Source organism: Pimephales promelas, chromosome 5, assembly GCF_988280905.1.
Source record: "Pimephales promelas chromosome 5, fPimPro1.hap1.1, whole genome shotgun sequence".
Taxonomy (NCBI): Eukaryota; Metazoa; Chordata; class Actinopteri; order Cypriniformes; family Leuciscidae; genus Pimephales; species Pimephales promelas.
Genome location: NC_142773.1, coordinates 28,660,924 through 28,685,613, shown reverse-complemented (window position 1 = coordinate 28,685,613; position 24,690 = coordinate 28,660,924). Strand labels below are relative to the sequence as shown.

General features: G+C 36.1%; 2 protein-coding genes across 2 annotated transcripts; one reads left to right on the top strand and one right to left on the bottom strand.

Moving 5' to 3' along the window:
• Window positions 1–5,856: 5,856 nt before the first annotated feature.
• On the top strand, window positions 5,857–9,489 carry socs6b (suppressor of cytokine signaling 6b). The gene is made up of 2 exons (XM_039677492.2): window positions 5,857–6,189; window positions 7,376–9,489. Exon 2 carries the CDS (start codon window positions 7,493–7,495, stop codon window positions 9,083–9,085), a length of 1,593 nt encoding a protein of 530 aa, XP_039533426.2. The 5' UTR covers window positions 5,857–6,189; window positions 7,376–7,492; the 3' UTR covers window positions 9,086–9,489.
• Window positions 9,490–22,193: 12,704 nt separating this feature from the next.
• cbln2a (cerebellin 2 precursor a) lies at window positions 22,194–24,096 on the bottom strand. Its single transcript, XM_039675785.2, has 3 exons — window positions 23,730–24,096; window positions 23,501–23,620; window positions 22,194–22,765 (listed from the first exon to the last, which is right to left on the bottom strand). Exons 1-3 carry the CDS (start codon window positions 24,015–24,017, stop codon window positions 22,568–22,570), a joined length of 606 nt encoding a protein of 201 aa, XP_039531719.1. The 5' UTR covers window positions 24,018–24,096; the 3' UTR covers window positions 22,194–22,567.
• Between the last annotated feature and the right edge of the window lie 594 nt (window positions 24,097–24,690).

The following is a 24,690-nucleotide window of genomic DNA, read 5'->3' as shown; positions in this document are numbered from 1 at the left end:
ACATCATTTCATAAAAGAAACCTTGCAACAGATCTCCTATCTATTGCAGTGTGTTTCATCTTATAAATCCAAAGAGAACAGTCATAACCTGTTCTGCATTCACTCATGCTTATTCCTCAAAGGAATGCAATGAAAGCGCTCAATTTGTCAGGTCTACCTATACGCTTGACGAAACATTATGTTCTTCTTCTTCTTTTTTTTTTTTTTTTGGCCTATTTTCAACCTTTAAATTTAGTCTCATCAAAGTCTGGGATAACAAGGGAACCCTTTATAAGGGGACACTGGGGGTACAGTCAAAGCTGGTCTGCGTGGAAGAAGCCAAATTTCGTTTCGCTTCAGGGACGTTTGGCACAATATATACTGCTTTCTTCCTGATAATCAAAGAAAGAGCAAATGCAGCAGAACTGTGAGGAGAGACCACAGGGAACCAGTGGGGTTAAGCTACGCAGAAAATAAATAAACCCCATTTCAACAGACTGGATGCATATGGCCTCTGTGGCACTTCAGATGTGCAGCTGAGCTACTCGTTCAGCTCCAAAATATATTCATTGTGGGTGCTGATGATATTTTTGCATACCTTTTGATGCAAATGCATTTCCTAAATCTTCCATCAAGAAAACATATTGATTCAAGTCTAAATGTCTCCCCTTTTTGTCATCTCTCAAGCATAGATGCAGTGTCTCTGTTCTTATTTGCGCTAGTTTGCTTAGTCCACAATATCATATTGGGAAAATCAATTCTAAGCCAGCTATTGAAGATATAAAAAATCTTGAGGTTTGCATACACAAACAGTCCATTAAATACAGCCAAAATAATCACATATGACTTATGATTATTTACTCACCATCTGATTTTTGCATTCGTGGATGGCAATGCACCAGTGGGTAAATGTCTGGCAGGAGTCCCTCAGTGATGATTGACGTGTTTTCCTGTCTGTAACCACCTAACTAATGGCAGTTTCAGCAGTTGTGAACCAAGCACACTTCATCGGCATGTTTTATTTAAACGTGGCGTGACCTGTAAAGATCTCAAATTGTATTATTTACTGTCACTCATTTAGTCATACTTTCATGGATTGTGAGTAGATGTTAAATGTGCAATTAGTGTCTTAATTGCTTAATTAATGTCTTAATATCCAAGGATATGTACATTGATGTTACCTTAATTTCATTATTTATTAATGAATCATTTGTTTTATTAATTATACTAGATCTAAAAAAAATCATATCATTCAAGAAGCAGCATAAAAAATATTTAGACATAGCCTAGAAATTGACAGCTGTTCATATATTTCATTTGAACATTGAGTGGACACTGTGTAATAAGTATTTAACACATTTTTTTATATGAATGTACGCACATGTATTTTTCTTAGGGCTGTCAAACGATTAATCGCGATTAATCGCAACCAAAATAAAAGTTTGTGTTTACATATTATATGTGGGTGCAGTGTGTATAATTATTTAATTTATTATTTAAAAAAATTATTTAAATATAAAATATTTATATATAATATCAATTATATATAAATCTATATACAGTATATACATGAAAATATTTCTTAAATATATACAAGCATGTGTGTGTGTATTTATATATATAAAATAATTATACACAGTGCACGGTGCACTGTGTATAATTATTTTATCACCCACATAGCCTATATTATGTCAACACAAACTTTTATTTTGGATATGATTAATCGCGATTAATCGTTTGACAGCCCTAATTTTTCTTTAAAGTAAATATCTATTTAATTATATTCACTTTGATTATATATTTAATTTTTATTTATTTATTTTTATTCAATTTTAGACATTTGAGGGACTGATTTCATGAAGGCTTATTCATTACAAAACATTGCACTACTATTAACTTTTTACTAAGCAATCATCAAAAACACTGTAATGATCAATGCTTCATGTAATGACAGGCTTCATATATATATACATTACACATACACTTTTTATGTTTTTAAAGATTTTAAAGATTTTTTTAAATCCTTTTTTCAAACATTTCCCTGACCTTCCCTATGTCGTAGCCTGACTTCGTCATACTCATATTCTAGTCAGAAGAATATGAGTATAATCAGAACATACTGTAATAATCTTAAATAAACTTAAAACTTCCCGACCAAAAAATGTTGTGGGCGGGGTTCGGGCTGGCATCCAGGCTACCTATGTCGACCACATGTCATGACAGAAATTTGATTTCATTATTTAAAAAAATGAATTAAAGTTTGCTCAACAAGTTTGTCATTGTGACATTAAAGTTATGTTTGAAATATACTGACTGTGTGATATTTATAGATGACTAACAACTGTGTTTTATTAGTCTACACAGTTCTGCACATTTTATTCAGTTTGCATTAGCGTAGCATATTTTTTGCATAAAGCTGTGCAGTTTGCAAACGGCTTAAGCGCTTTGGTCTCACAGCAGTGCATAGCAGCTACGCAGTTTAAATATTTAATTCCTCCATGGAGATGCTATCACACCTCTTGATGGCAGCATCCCCCTTTCCCTAGATATTTTAATAGCACAAACAGACAGGCCCCAGGGTAACAGTGCCAGTCAGGAGGAAACGGATACACAAGGGGGGCAAAACAACAAACAAACCCTGGAACCGGTACAGGAAGCTATATGAAAATGAAGCTTGTCCATTCCTGCTGATGTTAGTTACTTTCAACTGTAGCCTAAAGTGTTGTATTGGTATGAATAAAATAAGCAGAGGTACAGCTGTAGAAGGCGATTGAGATACCGGTGCCTGGTGCAGATAATGAGGGGTACCAGATAAATCTTAATTTCAGCATTATTTTCACTTGCAGGCAAAGTGGAAAGTGAGAAATCAAGCAAAGCTAGCAATTGAGAGACATATCAAACAGTGAGCTTGAGTATAAATTGAATGCTTCGGCACATTTCAGGGACGTGTCTGGGTGAGAGATTGAAATGTGTTCTGCTGCAGGCTAGATGCTGTTAAGCTGTTAAACCAACCAAGAGCACTTTGCTTTTGTTTACAGTTTTGTTTCTGCTTTGTTTGCTTGTAAATCATTATTGTCATTCATTTTGTATTTATTTTTAGTAGAAGATGGTTAATCAAATGACAATAGCTGCACAAGTGCAGCACACACCAACAACTCTCAGTCCTATTATTTGAAATGTGCTTCAACTTTTTAACTTACAATGGAAAAGCACTTGAAGAGAACCAATAGACTAAACAGGCTGTTTGGTCAGTAAAATATCCTCTAAAGTAGCCAGTTTATTGTATTAAACAATAAAAATTCTGTGGAACTTATATAGATTTGTTTTGCAGCAGGCCTATATTTTCACAAGCACTGGTTTCTTTTATGATTCATTATTGTTATTTTCCACAAGCAATCCACAAGTATGTCTCCAAAAGATGTAAAGTCAATTCACATTTATGTATTTAGCACACTATATGGTTTCAAAGCAGCTTACAGTCATAAAAAATACAGTATTAAATGTTGCAAAGTTCTTCAGCTATGAAACAAATTGTATAAGCAGCATAAAACGGCAATAGCGTCATTATTCATGCTCAGCTCAATTTAGTTGGTTCAATGTAGTTCAAAAACAGTGTCCGTGTTGCAAAGTTCATTTTATAATGAACTCAATTCGAATATAAAACAGAAGATTATAGTGTCATTATTCAGCTCAAGTCAGTTCAGTGTTGATTCAAGGAATCTAATATTTTAGCGCAACTGAGTCAAACTGGAGTCAATGCTCTTTTCCTCTGATGTTAATGTCCTGTGCTAACATGTGCCGCTCGAGCTGTGAAGGAAACTCGGGTCAGCTCTCTCCATTGAAGAACGAAATAAAGCCTTATGTCGACAATCAGTCCCTGATTTGCGATCCATCATTCACATCACTCCATCACACAGTGAAGACTTGCAGTGAATGAGAACAGCCTGTTGGGTGAGTCATCACACGTACCCTCACACTGGGCTCCATCGCCCCCAATCAAACTCATTGTCCTGCTGCTCACCAGCCCTCTATGTGCACCTGATAAAGGATGGTCCGTCATGACTGCTTAATGTGACCTTCGACCCTCGCGAGCATGTCAATCACTCTTGCTCATGTTTTCCATCTGGCCTCGCTGCTAATCGAGGCATGAAAACATGTCAGATGACATTGAGTCTGAGGCAGTTACTTCTATCAGGGGAAAGTAATGCGAGCTGTCGTGATGGAATTTGTCAAACAGTGTTTGTTTACAGATCACATCACTTCATTTAATTAGTGAAAATTAAGCTTTATTGAGTGGATGATCAAAATACAGTTTTTGACATAAAAGGCGGTTATACAGCAGGATATTGCAATAAAAAAAAAATGCAATATCCTGTCAAATTACATCCATAATTCTGAGCCAACAAGGCAGGGATTCATTGCATAAATAATAATACTAAATAAAATGTTTTGAAACAATGCTCTAAGTTGCATTTATGCAAAAGAGCAGAACCCATTGCGATGTCTGAGAGAGGTGTTTGTTTAAACCCATATCACTGAAGTTAATTATCCCACTGCAGAGTATCTGTCTCCTTGTTGTAGCTTTCAGTACACCTGACCACAACAGCCCACAGCTCTGTCAGTTAAACAGGGCGGAAAAAACAACACAGAGAAAGAGTATGACATCAATTAGCTGGCCTTGGCATGCATAGGCGCCCTCTTTAAAATATTACTGACACTAATTAGACCACACTTTAATCATCTAAAAGTCTGATGTGCAAAAGCACAGCATTTTTTTTTTTCTGTAAGCAGCAGTAAGAAAGACTGGTTTGCTTTTCCCAGGTCTCTGAAAAGAAGTACCAGTGGCTTTATATATACAAATGATCAAAAAATACCTTAAGGTTTGACAGATTAAATCTGTTCCCAATAAAAGTAACCCTGAGAATAAATATATTTTGTTACAGAATACAAATAACAGCTCTTCAATTATGATCACAATAATGTGTATCTCATTATTATTATTTTTTTTTGTTAAATATGAAAAACACATAGCCTACATTTAAATAATTAAATTTAGAATCAAAGCTATATAACAAATCAACATTCATAGGACTACAGAACCTTGTAAAATATGTTGGCAGTATTAAATCACCATGAAATACATTTTTTTTAATTATTTGTTTCTTTTTACAGTGATTAGCCTATTTATAAATTATTCATCCATGTAGGCTTCATAGTTCTTTTTAAAATCATATGCCCTCGTAATCTTTAATCAAAAACGTTAACCTTCTCTCCCCTTTATGTTAAACGGCACCTGTTCTCATGACATAGCCCATGTCTCGGTGGAGGGTGCATGCTAAGCCTATCCTCCATTTAACAGCAAACTGGAATTCAGATCTAGAAACGCCCAACTTCCTATGATTTGAACAATTCCCAAAAACTTAAATCTAATCCTGCCCTACATTTTTCTCATGCAGAAGCCATATCACTCTTATAGCCTATCTTGAAATCTCAAATAGAGAAAAAAATATTACCCCCATTATCTATCCATCTATCCATATAGCGTTATTCCCACTAATTTGTAGGGTTCGCTTCACACATACGTTTTATTTGGTAATACAACCACTGAGAGTGCTGGGACACATTCACACTCAAACACAATTTTGATTATTGTTATCACCCAGAAAACAATATAGGCTACTGTTCATTTAAAGGGGCTATAAGGGGCAAAACGTAGCCTAACTGGAATTACATCAAATAAATGTGACAACATATAAACGTGACAAATGAATTGGCATTTATATATAATAAATGAAATAATATCTATGTGGTTTTGTGCTCACCAAGTAGACTGGTGTTGGTTCCGACGAGCATCAGAGATCTCCTCCCCTCTTTCACATTCACTCCCATGATGCAACAGCAAACAAAGAGGGCAGAGGAAAGAGACATTACATGGAGAAACGGCAGCTAGCTAGAGAAAAGTTTCAAACGGCGAAAATAGGCACAATTCAAAAAGTCCAAAGCCTATGGTGTCACTTTATCACAAAACGCGGTCATAAACTGCCCATTGTTAAGCGTCTCTGTGAAAACTGAGTTCGTTTTTGCGCTGTTTTTGTAAGTACAGGTATCAGCTAGCCGTGAAGTAATAATGTCTCTTTATGTGATTTCATAACTCTCCGGACACTGATATGACCACTCCTGTTAGTTGACAGTGTATTCAAGGAACATCAGGTAATGTATATTTGATATATATGTGTAAATATTGATGGCTAGTGTTGTAGCTTTAGATAAAAGTGATGTTTATTGTAGAGGGCCTGTACAGGTTAGCATGAGTGCTAACTCCTCTTAAAGCGTTAGCTAGCTCGCTCATATATGAATTACAGAAGTGTTTTATTTTGAACTTTGAAATGTATAACTTGTTAACAGGGTGACAAATTCATATTATATGCCTCTTATCAGCTGAATAATCACTTTGTTCTCTTTACATACTGGCTTTAATCCTTATCAGTCAATAAATACTGAACCTAGTGTAAAATAATGTCAGTATTTTGTGAACGTCAGCCTTCCTTGAAAAGACATTTGCCTAGATTAAAAGCGCTGTTTGTGTGCAAATTGGTTTTAGTTATATTGAGTGAATCTCCACTGAATCTGTGTTCATCTATTTAACAAAAAGCACTTAAAGTCAACATGAATTAAAAACCCTTGGCTTGTAACCCTGTTTACTTTATTGGTTCGTGTTGCTGATCTTAGAGAGTATTTGTGGATGTTACTTCATGAGATGATTTGGAATTCTTTAATGATGTTGACATGTCCTTCTGTGCTGCACTCCATCTAAATTTGCTGTATAGTATTTAGATTCCATTCATAATTCTGTGTGCAGCTTCTATTAGAAAGAGACTGGCAATCTTGTTGAACAAATTTTTTATTTATTTTTGCTGATATTTCCGTTTCACCATGAACTCCAGTTTATAGAGGAGTCTACGAATTTAGTGTACGAATACCAGCCAACAGCAACATTCAGGGCTAATTTCATGTTAAATCAACCAGTTTGGAAACTTCCCCTGCTAAAATTTTTGATTTGGTTTATATTTTTCTGAAAAAAGACAAACATAAATGTTGATTAAAGCCAATGCCACACTGAGACCAACCATTAATTGTAGTCTAATATTAATTAATTATTACTTATTAATTTATTAGACACAACAGAATATTTGTGCTTTTTTGTCACAGCGTAGGACCTCTCAAGATGAGCTAGGCAAAAAGGTGTAAAAATTGCTGACAATTGTATTGATTTTATAGTTTCATTGCGGAACTAACGGGTTGCAGTCATCTTTTTATCCTAAATATAATTCATGTTTATGTTAGATTTCTCTGTGTTTTTTTTTACTCTATATTAATGTATTTTTCTGTTTTGTAGGTATGGCAGTTGTGGGCCGAATGTGATCAGCAATGTGTAAGTGTTCACAATCATCTCCCTCATCCCAAGAACATCACGTGTAATCCCCCTCCAGATCATTAAGGGGGATCTTTCAGAATGAAGAAGATCAGTCTGAAAACAATAAGAAAGTCATTGAACATTAAAGGCAAAGAAGAGAACGAATATGCCGTATCGCAGCCGGACCTGGCAGCCAGTTTCTCTGCTGAAGACTCTCTGTTTGGAGGATGCTACAGCAAAGATTTCGTCAGCAGCGACCTGGATAATGAGGATGAAAAACGATCCAAAGTCCGATCTAAGAGCGAGGGTCTCATGGGCACCTTGAAACGAAGGCTATCGGCGAAACAGAAACCAAAGGTCAAGAGTGGTTCTCCATCTGTATGCTCTATAGATGACGATACCTTCTCCTCCTCTTCGGCACCCATTACTCTAAGTGACATAAAATCCCAGCGTTCCTCCCGCTCCACATCCGTCCATAGTCATCATTACAGTCCCACCCCGTGGCCTCTCAGACCAGTGAACTCAGAGGAGATGTGCGTCAAAATGGACGTCAAGGCATTAATGAACTCCTCAGATCCAAGTCCGGCTTTCAACGGTGTGCGCCAAGACATCCTAAACCTCCAGAGAGAGTTTGAGGAATCAAGCAATTCGTTGAAAATCACCAGACGTGTGCCAGACCACCATTCTGGAGCTCATAATGCTGATTTACACCTTGAAATGGATGAACATGTGCCTGTAGTCATTGGTATTGCAGCTCAGGATTATATTCAGTACACAATGCCTTTAGATGATGTACTCTATCCTGACGACGAAGGTTCGCACTCTTTTTGCTTAGATGGTCCCACACCCATGGATGTTATTCCACAGTCAGAAGGATCTCTTCATGTGGATGAGGAACCAAATGTCCAGGACCTCCTGTCACCAGACATCTTCATGGAGTCGTCATCTGTGAACCAGCTCTTTTTAAACACTGCAAATGTCTTACTGCAGGGCTCCAGACTCGAAGCTCCTCTTTCCCCCATGCTACCTCCATTGCCCGACAGTTATCTCCAGAGAAGCTTCTCTCGGTTTGGTGGTACTCACGCTCAGGTTGCTGAAAGAGTCATGCAACATCTCAACTTTGACCCCAACTCGGCTCCAGGGGTGCAGCGGGTCTATGATGCTGTGCAGAACAGCGGACCCATGGTGGTTACTAGTCTCACAGCTGAACTGAAGAAGCTAGCCAAGCAGGGTTGGTATTGGGGTCCCATCACCAGATGGGAGGCAGAAGAGAAGTTGACAAATCTTCCAGACGGTTCTTTTTTAGTCCGCGACAGCTCCGACGATCGATATCTCCTAAGCTTGAGCTTTCGCTCACAGGGTAAGACGCTCCACACACGGATTGAGCACTCGAACGGCAGTTTCAGCTTCTATGAGCAGCCTGACATTGAAGGCCACGTATCAATTGTGGATCTCATTGATAATTCAGTCAAGGATTCGGAGAACGGAGCGTTCTGCTACTCCAGATCCCGCTTACCGGGCTCCGCCACCTACCCTGTTAGACTGACCAATCCCGTTTCAAGGTTTATGCAAGTGCGTTCAATGCAGTACTTGTGCCGTTTTGTTATTCGCCAGTACACGCGGATAGATCTGATCCAGAAATTGCCTTTACCGAACAAAATGAAAGATTACCTGCAGGAAAAGCACTACTGAATGCAGTAAATCCTGACTTGGTTGCTACTTGCACTTTTTGGATAACACACCGAAGCAGGTTTCGCAAACATTTCAACAGTTTTGTTACCATTCAATTACACTTTTTGTTGAAAGAAAAGATGTGTGTCGGTCTGGTAGAGTAGATCATTCAGTGGTTTGTGAAGAAACGCAGTGCCAGATTGTTGTTAGAGTGTTTGGAGCCTTTTTCGCATGTTCTCTTAGTACTGTAGCATGTGATTTCTGTTACAGTCAAAGACAGTCCAGAATTGTTCTGCATATCCCACACTATGAAATATCAGCACACAACTCCAGCTCCAGCTTATTGTAGGGCATTTAGAGATTCTTGGCAGCAATGCACAGAGGTATAGATGCCTTAATAATGGCCGCATGTTTGTGAATGCATAGACTACATTCCGCCTCACCCCTTTTTTTGAACACATGACTTGTTTTACTAGCCATCGTTGTGTCATGACCTTATTCAAAGGGAAAATGTACTATCCAATATGCCAAATGATGTCCTCTCACCCTACATATGATCTTACCCTTCTGTGGAGTTACTCTAATAAGCTATATTAGCTGCTCATATTTGCCAGATCATATTGTCACACCGTTTTTTGTTTTGCATTTTTTAGCACGTGAAGCCAAGGTTGGGTGCCTCGCTGAAATTCGTCTTTGCTGTAGCTAATTGATTTTAGACTGTATGATTTGTTCTTTATAACAGTCATCTTTTAACAGGCATGCAGTTATTTTATAAACGCATCTGGTCCATTGTTTAAGTGTTCATTAGAATAACTTATCATTGTTTGAAAACAGAAGGGTTTTCCTCTTATGGACTATGTCAATGGTACAGTTTAAAATCATCTCTTTTTGGGAACATCATTTGCTTACTGATATGTTGTAACTTGAACTTGTTCTCCAGTTCAAAATAAAAGTTTTATATGGTTAATCTCTGTCAATTCCTTCTAATTTAAAACTTTAAATTATTGTTATTTAAATGTAGTAAAATCATTCTAACAGCAGTAGAGAGCAGTGCTATGATTGTGTGTGTATATATGTATAGATTTTCTTGGTTCCCACCACTTATTCCCGTAGTTATTTTAGCTTTCACCTTTTTTCGTTAATGAATTGGACAAATGGTGTTGAATTTTTGTGCCATTGTTGAGTTTCTTGACTTGCATATAATTCCTATATGCTATAATATCTTTAATACTTTATTCTTGAATAAGTTATTTACTAGTAGCAAGTCTTTCTTTCTGATTTTCATATATGTTGTCTTTGATTCATAGATTTTTATTTTTTCATTGATCATCATCCTTAAAGTGTGTGTGACATGACTATCTTTAGAAATTCAGTGATCAACATTTGGTGCACTAGAACAGAATTAAATGTGTGTGGGTTTAGATTAATGTTCAGTTGTGCTCCTTTTGAGATGCTGCAGTGCTGTTATTTTACTGTTTTTGTGTGTGAATTGATGGTCTTTTGTAAAAGTGGGCAGCGTGTAGGCTTTAATATTGGTTGCCAAATAGGCTTTGCAATGTTTTCTCCATCCAGCACATATGCCCATTTTAAAGAATTTCTTACCCTTTTCTTCTTCGTTTATATTAATACTATTACCAAGCAATTTGAGCCAGGATAAAATCAACTTCAACTGCTGAGTAACTGAAAGACCTCACAGGCCCAACAACTCCCTTTTTGGCTGAATCAAAACTTGCTTTTCGCAAAAAAATATATGTTGAACGCAGAGAAGCAGTTGTCTTCAGACTCCAGAGAAATGTTTTTAAGTAAAATGATTTTGACCTGCTCACAGTAATGAAAAAAGTGTAATTTGATGTCGCCGTAGGATAATCACAGTGTCTGTTCGTCACCATATGATGGAATGTAGAAGAGGAAAGCAAAGTTTTGCTAATGCCAGCTTTACCGCAAGACAGCTGTTAACTTTAAGTTTTGATGGTACTTTTCACTGCCTTTAAAACACCTGTGGTGGATGAAGAAAATCTTACTCCTGAAAAAGTATTAAGTACTTCTTTTTAACTTTACTTGAGTAACAGTACAAAAGTACTTCGTTTTTAGTGTACTTTAGTGTTAAAAGTAAACTGATGAACTTAATTTACAATTTTATAGACTCCATCCTCCTGGTCCAGGTTGTTTTGGCTCATTTGATTGCCCTATAAAGGGAAAATTTGCCATCACCCCAAACTCTCCACCCAAAAAATGCAATAAGATGCAATAACATTGCGTTGACCTGCTTTTATTGTATAACTACATAAAATAAATAAATAAATGATTAAATAAAAACACAGCAGTATATATGATACTAAAAGGGAGGTGTTGCACAAGGAACTGTTTTGAAAATGTATTTTTAATGAGTGGGGCAGTAATGAATGACAAATGTTGTGAGCACATCACAGGTGGATTTACTAATCTCGCACAAATCTGGACACTCTGCTCTCAAATATTAGACTAATCAGATATACAAATATGCAGAATACTTCCACGAATGTCTATTAAAATAGTGTACCTTTACATTGGGAGGAAAAAAAGGATTTTTGTAAGTCCTGACCTAATTAATTTACTAAATTATAATTTTTATCCAGCCCTAAAATAATAAATCCCCAAATTCTGCATTAGTAACTTACTCTTTGCGCCATCAGTTGGGAATGCACTCAAGCTCTGAGCTGAGGATCTCCCCTTTGCTCATTTTTAGACAGACTTGTGAATTGTGAACTGGTGACTCGCTCTGACCAGATCTATGTATTTTAATCAAAATTAGGTGTGTTTGACTAAAAGCAGTGATGCGCAGCAGACCGATCGGTGTATGACATCAAAGTACCACATGAGCGATACGAAAGCATATGGAGCTTCTGATCTCTAATCGTTCTTGTGGTACTTTCATGTTGAGAACAGATGCAAATGGCAAGCAAGTATGACACTTTTTTTTTTTTTAAATGTAGTGGAGTAAAAAGTATAGTATTATGCTTTGGGATGTAGTGCAGCTAAAGCAAAAGTACAGAGGTCTTACTTGGAAAAAAAAATTCTTGAGTAGGCCTACAGTAACAAAGTAAATATCTCCACTATTCATTTAAAGAAGGTCAACATCTGCCCTCGCGGAGGTGATTGTTGCTCAGGCAATGTGATATTTACGTGCCCTAAGACTTGAGAAAGCATAAGATCCAGCATAAGCATAAGATGAATCATTCAATACTATCTTAACCAGCATCCTTGCATATTGCTTAAAACCAACCAACTGTCATCCACTGTCAGTAAGGATTCGCTTAGAAGGCTGCAGAAGTATTTTTATCTCATTTCATCATGTTGGCTATTATGTTGTCAATGCATGATTTGTCAATCCCCTACATCACTGTGACCCTATAGTAATCCATTCTGTTAAGGCTCTGGAGGATGTTTTATTACAGGTGGTGAAGGATTTTTGGCTCTGTTTATTACTCCATCCCTTCTGTTCTAATTGGTTTCTTTGGAATTTAACTTCAGACTCCTCTGAGAGCTTTCTTCACTCCACTTACCGGTGCAAATGCCTTCTATGTTTTAATCAAAATTGCCACTTTGGATTATGTTTGTCTATTGAGTCTGAGGTAACTAAAAATACATAATCTGAGCATCAACCAACTATATTTAAAAGTTAAATTAATTGAGACACAAAACAAAATTCTCATATTTTAATCATGTAGTCATATTGGGTTAGCTATATACTCCAAATAGATGCTTTTAATACATTGCCACTATTTCATTGTTCCTGTACACTTCATCCTCTCTTAATAATGACTTCAGTTTAACAATGAGTACAGCTTCTGGATGTTTTTGTAGTACTCCCCCACTCGCATTTCAACCTTTGACTCTTGTGCTTGAAAAGCCCCGACCAACGCTTATAACATCCACCATCATACTTCTTTCAAAGGCACAATTCTTGCACATTCGTCCTTGAATTTCAAATAAGTGTGTTTTTCTTTCTACCTGCTGTAAATAATGTGGTCGTGTACACATATCCCGTTATTGACAATATCATCTGTTCCACAGTCTATTGTGTTAGTTTTATTTAATGGCACTGGCACATGATAAGACTGAATGCTTCTTCGGTTCACTGCTGATTTGCTCAATATAGGGTATGTTTGTTAACTTCAAATGTTACATTAGAGATTAAACTCTAAATTAGGTTTTATTCTCTTCACTGGAAAACTGATGTGAGTTTGACTGGCAAGGCCAAGTGCCTTTTGAAATATATTTGAATATTTCACAGTGGAGCAAAATGTCACAGATGAAACAATCCAATCACATTTCCATAGCTCGAGGTGGCGTTTCTCTCCTGGCTTGATGATGAGGAAACGTTATCTCAGTTGGACCGACACCTACAAATGTTTCAGAATAAATATTGTAGACCACCTGTTATGTATTCATTTGAACCAATACGGTACCTTCAGCCTCAGTTGACAAACAACTATAGTCCATTCATGATTTTGTATTTCCTTTAAATATAGTTTTTTAGATCAGTAACACAAGAACTGCTCTTTAAAATTTGCTTCTTGAATAATTTTTATTTATTAAATATACACTCACCTATTATTATTAGGAACACCTGTTCAATTTCTCATTAATGCAATTACCTAATCAATCAATCACATGGCAGTTGCTTCAATGCATTTAGGGGTGTGGTCCTGGTTTAAGACAATCTCCTGAACCCCAAACTGAATGTCAGAATGGGAAAGAAAGGTGATTTAAGCAATTTTAAGCATGGCATGGTTGTTTGTGCCAGACGGGCCGGTCTGAGTATTTCACAATCTGCTCAGTTACTGGGATTTTCACGCACAACCATTTCTAGGGTTTACAAAGAATGGTGTGAAAAGGGACAAACATCCTGTATGTGGCAGTCCTGTGGGCGAAAATGCCTTGTTGATGCTAGAGGTCAGAGGAGAATGGGCCGAATGATTCAAGCTGATAGAAGAGCAACTTTTATTGAAATATCCTCTCATTACAACCGAGGTATGCAGCAAAACATTTGTGAAGCCTCAACATGCACAACCTTGGGGCGGATGGGACCCACCGGGTACCACTCATCTCCACTGCAAATAGGAAAAAGGGGCTAATTTGCAAGAGCTCAGCAAAATTAGACAGTTGAAGACTGGAAAAATGTTGCCTGGTCTGATGAGTCTCGATTTCTGTTGAGACATTCAGATGGTAGAGTGAGAATTTGGCATAAACAGAATGAGAACATGGATCATCATCCCTTGTTACCACTGTGCAGGCTGGTGATGTAATGGTGTGGGGGGTGTTTTCTTGGCACACTTTAAGCACTTAGTGCCAATTGGTCTAAATGCCACAGCCTACCTGAGCATTGTTTCTGACCATGTCCATCCCTTTATGGCCGCCATGTACCCATCCTCTGATGGCTACTTCCAGCAGGATGATGCACCATTTCACAAAGCTCGAATCATTTCAGATTGGTTTCTTGAACATGACAATGAGTTCACTGTACTAAAATGGCCCCCACAGTCACCAGATCTCAACCCAATAGAGCATCTTTGGGATGTGGTGGAATGGGAGCTTCGTGCCCTGGATGTGCATCCCACAAATCTCCATCAACTCCAAGATGCTATCCTATCAATGTGGGCCAACATTTTTAAAGAATGCTTTCAGCACCTTGTTGAATCAATGCTACGTACAATTAAGGCGTAAAGGGGTCAAACACAGTAGTGTTCCTAACAATCCTTTAGGTGAGTGTACGTACATAATTTCTGCATTATTGTAATGCACTACACCTCAACATCTCAGATTCAGTCTCTTTAAGTGCATAAAGAGCAACAATTGAGCATGTAGAAATTCACAAAGGCATACGCAGTCTTACAGTGGATCTCTACTAGAGACCTGCAGAGATGAGCTTTTTGTCACATTGACGCTGTCTTTATCTGTGAGCCATGCCATCTGTCAGAAACCCCAGAAGACCTCTTTCTGAGCACACCATGTGTCTCCACATAAAAGGGTGGCTTAAACAAACAGTACTGCGCGGCACCATACTGTACCTCACTCGCTTGAAGATTCATTATTCTATGAGATTACCCTAAGGGCATTTCCAGATGTGGCTTTATATAACCCAGAATTCACCTGTTGTTCTCAGTAGTATACATCTTAGTGTAGCCGATACAACACTTTAAATCATTAGCGCCAAATTAAGTTAAGCTCAAGATAAAATGTGAAAGATCAGAAGGGCTGTAAAGTTTCATGGTTTTCCAGCTGTGTTTTGGTTTCAGGTGAGCTGTTTTAGTAGCATATTGGTGGGATAGCTTGCAATCGTGTCCCATGAGGATTCTTGCTCAGTTTGGTAGCATCTACAACACTCTGGTTTGCTCGTTGCTAATTTTCTCAAAATTTACAGGAGAGGAACATTACATGACCATGATCACATTAAAAACTATGCCTTATCTGATTAAACATATGCTGATTACAGGACAATTCTTATTAGTAAACCTATTTTCACAGATGGCGATTATATATATATATATATATATATATATATATATATATATATATAGGTGGATGTTTGTTTTCTCCTTTTGGTTTTTTTTGTTGTTTTTTTTTGTTTTTTTTGGAGAAACCAGATTAAAAACAACAAATCCTGAATCCGTGTACATCATGAAAAATCTATAGCAACAAACAATGTTTTTTTTTTATTTCAAACTCATGAAAGCCCTCATTTTCATTCTTTTGATTTCTTTCTCTTTTTTAAATACATGAATGTATATATTTCAAATACATTATACACTAAATAAACTAAATATGTGCAGTATTTTAGTACTGATAAATAAAGGCAGTGATGTGTGATTAAACAAAGAGGTCTGAAATGATCAATAATGACAAAGTGGTGAAAGCATCCTTCTTTAAAAAGAAATTAATTTGGGTCTGCCACTTTTGCATGTGTTTGAGATTCACACTTCTCTGCAAGAATAAATGTGTGGTTTCATTAATTTAATGTATCCCCTGAGGTCTCACCCACATAGGAGATCATTCCTTAAGTTTGGCCTAAATTATGCCAGCATTAAAGTAGAGATTATCGTAATTCAAAAGACACATTAAAACACTATTAATATTAGGCTGCAATTGTGTTTTTATCTAACACAAAAATATAGCATTACAAAAGAACTTAGCTGTTTAAAACAATCCGATTGTCACAGTCTGTCTTGTCTCCCCCTCTTCACTACTTCCCAGCATCCCTATTGTCTACACACCTGCTTGTCATCATCATCACCTGTGTTTAGTCTTTGTCATCATCTGTGCCCCCTGTTTCTGTTAATTAGTGTGTATTTAGTTCTTGCTTGTCTTCAGTTCAGTGTCCGTTCTTATGTGTGTTTCATGAGTATGTACCGTCTGCCATTATGGACCCTGTGCGTTGTTTATGGTAAGTAAAAGTTGACATTTTGGACTTCTCGTCTTCCTTTGCCTATACAACCCATGACACCAGTGATGGTGACTTAACAATATTGTCAATAGTTAATTTGTTTTAGAGTGAACTAACAATTAACAACAATTGAAAGCATTTATTAGTCAACAAATATCTTTGGTCATTTATACATAACTAATGTTAAAATGCACAACTAAAATGTTTAGTATATGAAGAAATTAACATTTAAAGTCACAATGAAATCAAATATAGATCATTAATAATATGAACATATTCAACCTTAATGTTACCGTAAATACAAAAATCAATGGGCTAAACCGAAACTATGAGATTGTTCAAGCATCATCAGCACACCATGTGCTCATCATTGTGACAATAACTAGAAGTGAGGAGTGCGCTCTTCTCTCAGACTCACTGACTTAATGAGAAGTAAGTAAAGGGTACATAACAGGAACCAGCAGATGCCCTTATTTATTATTTACATACAGCCACTGACATCCTTTAGAGACAGCTTCTCAGTTGGCATCACGGTCTACAGCTTACAAGACAACCAGGAGGCTCTGAGAACAGAGGACAAATGCTCAAACTCTTATGCTGGTGATTGTGAGATTATTAAAGATTCGCTTTAATGCGTTTGACAAAATAACTAGATTACTGAGCCAATGTTCACTAGACACTCTAGACAAATTTTGTTTGTAATGTACTCACATTCAAAACTGAAGTGCTCCTCTGAGGACTATTTTAAAAAATCTAATATTACTGATTGCTGGACATTACTCTTCTGGAATTGCTGTCCCACGTATTTCAAACCAAACCGGAGCAAATTTATGACCAACTTTTTTCAACAGATTGGACATAAATTTTATGATTTTAAGCCATACTCTGTTAAGCGGTCTGAAAATCACAGCAGATGGGATATGAAAAAAAATGCTTTAGATGCAGAAAAGTGAATGCTGTAATGTCAATATGCTCTGGCCAAGTTTGACACCATAAACCACTGTCTGTGACGGAGCCAGCATCCGAAGTGAACTATTGCATTCAAACAACCTGTTCAGAGGCCATAAAGTGAGAATCTGTTTGGGGTAACAGGACAGGGACAAAGGATACACATTGATATATTCACAAACTATTTTACCTAAACACTATTTATTATTCTTAAAAGTATTGTCTTTGTTTATTATTATTAATAGTAATTAGGGCTGTCAAACGATTAATCGTCGCATCCAAAATAAAAGTTTGTTTTCTATAATATATGTGGGTGCAATGTGTATAATTATTTTGTGTATATATATATATATATATATATATATATATATATATATATATACACACACATGCATGTATATTTAAGAAAAAAATATTATTTATATACAAAATATTGATATAATATAAATTATACATAAACCTATATACAGTGTATACTGTACATGAAAATATTTCTTAAATATATACAAGCATGTGTGTGTATTTATATATATAAAATAATTATACACAGTGCACCCACATATATTATGCATCACAGATGCGATTAATCGTTTGACAGCCCTAATAATAATGCATAAAATAATTAATATGAATGATATAAATTTTATGATTTTTAAAATCCTGCATATGAAATCTATACATTAAATATAATATATTTATATTATAAATATATAATATTTTTTTTGCATTGTTCAATTATTGACATATGTAAATATATATATATATATATATATATATAAATACAAATTGTATAAAAATGTGTGTGTGCGTGCATGCATGCATCTGCAATGTTAGGGTGTAATGAAGATTGATGGTAGTGTTCCAGGTGTAATGGAGGCACAGAGGAGCCAAACACCTAATTATGTTTTAATTACTACAACTGTAAGCATCGTGCCATCAGCACAATATTTGCCTCTTACAAGCAGAGTTGCATGCTTTTCATTTTGTTCTCATCTTTACAGTAAAATCATTCTGATTCAAAGACATTATCTAGTGTCTCAAACTATTCTATTCCATTCCAGTTGTGCTTTGGCTTGTTTGAAGCAGCAGGCTAAAAGTTGTTATCCAGATATCCTGATATATGAATGCCCGGTTGAGATGTAACCGTGTGTTCTTTCTTTTGGACGCTTCTGTCCCTCATGCCTGTAAAGGCCAGCTTGGCATGAGTCTGCAGCGCTCGGGCTGATTATGGAGCTGCTTATGCCATGTGTCAGTGGGTCACAGATTGGACCGGTGCTTTGCCACTCGGGTTCTCCCAGCATGCATCCCACAAGGGGTACGGACATCAAAAGGCCCCGTGTTGCACTCATGCTGGAAAGACGAGGAGGCTGTGCCTTTACCATCTGAACGGGGACAGAGAACACTAACACACATTACAGTCCAAAGATAGATGCAGCGACAGGAAATATGCTCCTGTTGATGGCGTGAGATAGGGAAAGAGGGACTTGAAAATCTATTTGCATTTGCTTGGTGGGTCATTTAGGATTTCTAGTCAAGAGAGGTAACACGTTTAACTCAGAGGGGTGTTAAGTGTTAAATCTGGTCAATAAATCATTCATTGCGGTGCAAAAATACGCAGCACTTTTCAGGACAATGACTTTTCAATGCCTAATGCTTGCTACCAAAAGTCTGAAGCAAACTAGGATAATCCCACGCGTGCATTTTGTTATTAAAGCTTTTTTGTATTGTAGAAATTAAGTAAAAAAATAAATAAATAAATAAAAACATTTGACTGATCCCATCTTATTATTACATCTAGGTTATTCCTTTGGTTTATGGCCTTTAAAATGTAAAGTTACAGAACTCCCTGCCCTGCTAGGTTCTGGTCTGTCACTAAACCAACTGAACTGATCAAATCTATTTCATTAGATCAATTACACACAATTAGACAATACTGTAAAAAATTACGGTAAAAAAACGGCAGCTGTGGTTGCCAGAAATTTACCGTATTAAATACGGTAGCAAGAACTTAGGGTAACAAGGTTTTAAGGACTTAAGTTAAATTTACAAAAGTAAATCTTATTTTATTATCTGATATATTGTCACATTATTGACCAATTGAAGTATTAATATCTGTTTTGGACCATTTTAATACACTGACAACCAATAATCCAGTGACAAGAGTCACATGATGCATGGCAGCTTATCACATACAAGTAACATAAAATTAATATTGAAAAGCTGCACAGTCTCATTCACTCAAACATTAAACACCATCATGGTAACACACATGAAATTTTAAAAAGGCAATAAAAATTAATTTAACAACATTAAATGTTACATAAAACCCTAACGTACATAACTGATTAGAAAAAGTCTAAGCTATGAAGAAAAAACTATGAAGAAACAAATTATTTCAACAAAAATACATCAAATTCGAAGTGTCAAGCAGGGAATTGTGGGAATGTCAATTTACATTTTTTTCACTGGAAATTATACAGTGAGTTGTAGAAAACTGTAAATTCAACGGTATTTTACAGTAAAATTACATGAAATTTACCATTAGATCACAGTTATTTACTGTGTATGGTAAGGAAAGGTTCTGTTAACCAATTAACAGTTTTTCACTGTAGCGTTTTTACACTCTTTTACCGTTAAAATCACGATAATTTTTTTTTAGGTCAGTAAGATTTTTCTTTAAATAAATAATACTTTTATTCATCAAGGATGCATTAAATTGGTCATAAAGTGAAGACATTTGTGGGAGGTTGTGTCTTGAGCACCAAATCAGCATTCCAAAATGATTTCTGAAGGAGCATGTCATGTGACACTGAAGACTGCATGGAGCAATGACACTGAAAATCAGCTTTGCCGTCACAGGAATAGATTACATTTTAAAATATAAAACAGTTATTTTAAATTGTAAATTTGTGTTTATTTTTATTTCATATTTTTTAAATTAAATAAATGCAGTCTTTGCGAGCAGAAGAGACTTCTTACACTACAATGAAAAATCTTGGAATCCAAACATTAGTGAATGTAGACTGAATTTCTATTTTGCATTCTTATAAATTGTATTTCAAGCTTAAAGCTTAAATGCTTAGTATTGACTTTGTCTTTACAAAGCCAACAGAATAATTCAATAAATAAAATGGAGTTGGACCAGATGATGGAGCAACAGCCAGCAAGTGTCCAGTTTACCAGGCCAAATGCTGCTTAACACACATCCCATGACGCACCTCAGGGAGTTGGTTGAGAGAAGCCCAAATTTGTAATCTAGACAGAGGGTGGCTACTTTAGAAACTATAGTTTTGATTTATGGAACTTTTTTTTTTAGTCACTGCAGATTTATTATCCTTCCATTAGTTTTATCTCTTAGCTCTGGTTCACATAATTGGGCATGTCTAGTGTAATTGAATGAGAAACAAAGAATTCTTTGCACCCAGTACAAGCCATGAGTAAAGCATGCACTCTGTCTATTAAATCATGATATTTTATTCTACATAATTATTACAGTAATTAAAGCATGACTGTTGGAGGTGAGATATATATATATATATATATATATTGAGAATTCAGTATGTTTTAGAAACAAGATTTATGTTCTTAAAGGACAAATGAAAGAATTATGCATAAAAACATTTTCTGCATTTTTTTCCCCCAAAACCAAAGTCATGTTTAGTGACCTAGCAGCGACATGTGCTGTTGAGTCATGCTTTCATTCTTAATCATCTTTATGAAAAAGAAAAGGTCAGATAGATCCATTAGACAGCTTTCATCCTTTGGGCAATGCCTTTTACTTCCAAGCCAAATCAAACGACAGTTCCAAGACAGACAAGAGAGATAAATTGTTTTTTTTCAAAAGGTCTGATCATGAGGTCAAACATAACCACTCGTTACCCCCTGAAACATTTCACACATGGCGGTCTTGATCAGAGAAAATATGTGCAAGTGTCTTTTTAAGCTCCAATCTTGGAAGGAATATTTCACTGTTTAACACTTAACGCCCACATCATTCTCATACCTCATCACATTTGCATTTCTCCTCCAAAAATTGCTGTCTTCACAGATTTTAATTGTGCCCTTGGTAATAAATTACCTAATTTCCATCCCATTTCCCAGCCATGCTTTGAAATACATATAAATCTATAAATGTTAAATCTTTAAAGTTCACTGTTGCATAAGACAGACTCTTGAAATACATGCCATTGCCCTGCCCTTAATAAAGAGACAACAAATCTGCATGGTGTCTATATCTTTCTTGTTGATCTCCGTAGGTGGGTGTTGCTTTCCCGTTGATGGACTTAATCAGATATGTCTTAAGATTTTTATAAATATGTTTACAGTCTTGGTAATCTTAAATGCAACTTTTAAGATTATAAAATCAACACTTGAATCTGTATAGATCTAGTCTACCTAGTCTACTCTCAAATGGTGACGTACTGTTTGTATTCAAACCAAATGTAACTGATAAATGTTGCACTGCATGTTTCTAAGTAATAATTAAATAAATCATTCATATTTCACTGGACAAGATTGCAGTTTTTGACGGACATCTGTTTTCAGCACCACGGACAGCGTTGATTTCTTCTTTCCTCCACTCTCTCTTTAATGACTTGTTGCCTTTTTTCAAAATAAAACTTTCAAGTCCTAAATTCGTTTTTTAAATACATTCCTTGTTTTATGATATATATATACATTCAAGTAATATAAAATGCAAGATATCATTGCTTATCTATGCATTAAGCCAAACAACAAGAGAAATTTAAGAGAAATAGCTGTTTTTGTACTTGTACTCTGTTCATGTTGAACATCAAATTTATAAGGGCTACAAAAAATACAATGACGAGCACATTACAAAACACAATTCGTGCAAAATATGCTCTTGAATGCAAAAATGTCATTGACAATAACATACCACTCTTTTCCAAAGCAATACGCAGACAATACTGTTACTATCCTACTTGCTTTTAAATTTCAAAAATAGTTAAACACACACACATAGAAAGTCATTACATTTCTTCAGATCCTAACAATAAATAAAATAAACTAGAATGCATTTCATGTTCTCTCTGCTACCTTTATTTTTGAAAGCAGATATGGAAATGTCCCTTGGTCTTCAGTCTGGGCCATTTAAAGTGGTCTATATTCAATCAGAGAGGGAAAACAAGGAAGCCAGAGAATGTGGAGTACTTCCACCCACCCATGAGGTTCCCTCTCTCTAGTTTGAGATAGAGTCTGTCTTCACGCTCTAGGTGAAGAAGAACACTGTTACTCGCTGCCTCCCGGGTCACGTCTTGATCGCCGGCAAACGCAGATATTATTGGGTATTCATTATGCATCAGATTGACCTAATGACATGGAAACACAAGATGTGATCAGATGCATTACAAGCCAGATTAACCTTTACTTCATAGAATGAAACTGCAGATGGTATATATAAAGCCATCATTTACATTTCACTCGTTCATTAGTACTAGTTAGATGTAGTCCTTATTCCAGTAGTGGCTAGTCTCAATTTAATAAGCCACTAGTATTGTCCATTACATTCATTCGTTTTGTCCAACAGTGAAAACAAATTATTTTTTACTGGTATGTAGTTACCATTTAAAATATTACCTTTAGACTAATATTGACTTCCAATTGTTGCTGATACTTATTCCAATTTTACTTCTTAGTTTAATTTCTTAGTTACTAACTGGAGTTACTAACATTTATTCCAGGTTAGCAAGTGGTTATTTAATTTAGTCTACTACAGTAAATATTTATGAGACACAAGTATCTATTCTTAATGGTACTAATAACATTTTTATTAGTAGGCTACTTCTTTGTTTCCAATGTTTTATGAAATGACATATGATAATAAATAAATAAACAAATAATAAATAAATCTAATAAATAATATTCAATTAGTAGAAAACTGGAACACATAGTAGCCTAACTATAAAGAATGAGTAGTAGCATAGTGTTAAATAAAATGTATTAGTAAAACTGGAAACGATCCCAGCAGCTATTTCAATAGAATTAATAATTAATATAGCCTATGCAATGATAAAAAGCCGATGTAAATATAAACATAGACTCGCCTGGATTGTCTGTCGGTTGTAGACCTTCACAACGTGAAAGCTGAAGCTGTAAATGCCTCGACGAGGAGCTTGAAATACACTCGCCTTAAGATCGAAATGATTTCCAATATTCACTAGTACCTGCAAAGAGGTGTGTGTTCACTTAGTTCAAATGTTTTTTTTTTTTTTTTTTTTTAACTCACATTAACTCACAGATATGCGTAAATGTAAAAAAAAACAAGGGTCTGACCTGATCAAAGTAGATGGTCATGGACTTGTTACTCATTTCAGATGGTTCATGGTTAGTTCCTCTGACAGCAGAAAAGGCCACTTTAGCACCAGCAGCCCGGACAGATATCCCAAACGACGAGGTCACTCCTCCTTCGGCGGACGGGTTCGAGTCACATACTACTAAACATTTTCCTTCCAAAACTACCGGTTCTGTGTCATTCTGTCCGAGGGAAAACGCAACGCCGCATCCCAAAAGAAGGGTGGAAGCCAGCACGGCCAAAGAGCCCTGTTCCCTGGCTCTCAACATGACTGTGGAAGACCTCTCAGCAAAAAACGACCACTCTTAGGAGATCAGTGAAGACGACAGCAACTCACACTCTCTCTCTCTCTCTCTCTCTCTCTCTCTCTCTCTCTCTCTCTCTCTCTCTCTCTCTCATCCACACACACACACACACACACACACACACACACACACACACAACGCGCGCAAGCCTTATTTACAGTAAAAACAACGCCCTAAATTTTCTCCATGTGCTAAAGTTTTTAAATTGCGCAATAATAATTTCCAATCAAGTTCAAATCTAAAACTGATGCATCACAGCCTATACAGCCAAATACACATAGCGTAGCCTATAGAATAACCTTATTACAGTAGCCTAATCGGTGCTTTGAAAAGAATCACGACGCAACTACGACAAATCTAGAAGGATAAACGTTAAGTATTTGTGGGTTCAATAAATTGCCTAGTCCAAACACATCTCCTTAAAAGGACTCTATCCAATTTAATGTAAAGTAAATGTCTTATTTTACCACTTTATTAACTTTAACAGGGTCTGCTCAGCATTTACGCAAAAATTACTTTCAATTTACTGTAAGAGGACAATGGCTTTACACTGGTGACATCCCATTGTTTGTGAGTGTTTTAAAAAAAGGAATTAGATGTGCTATTGCTCCATCCAGTGGTTGTTATAAGATATTAC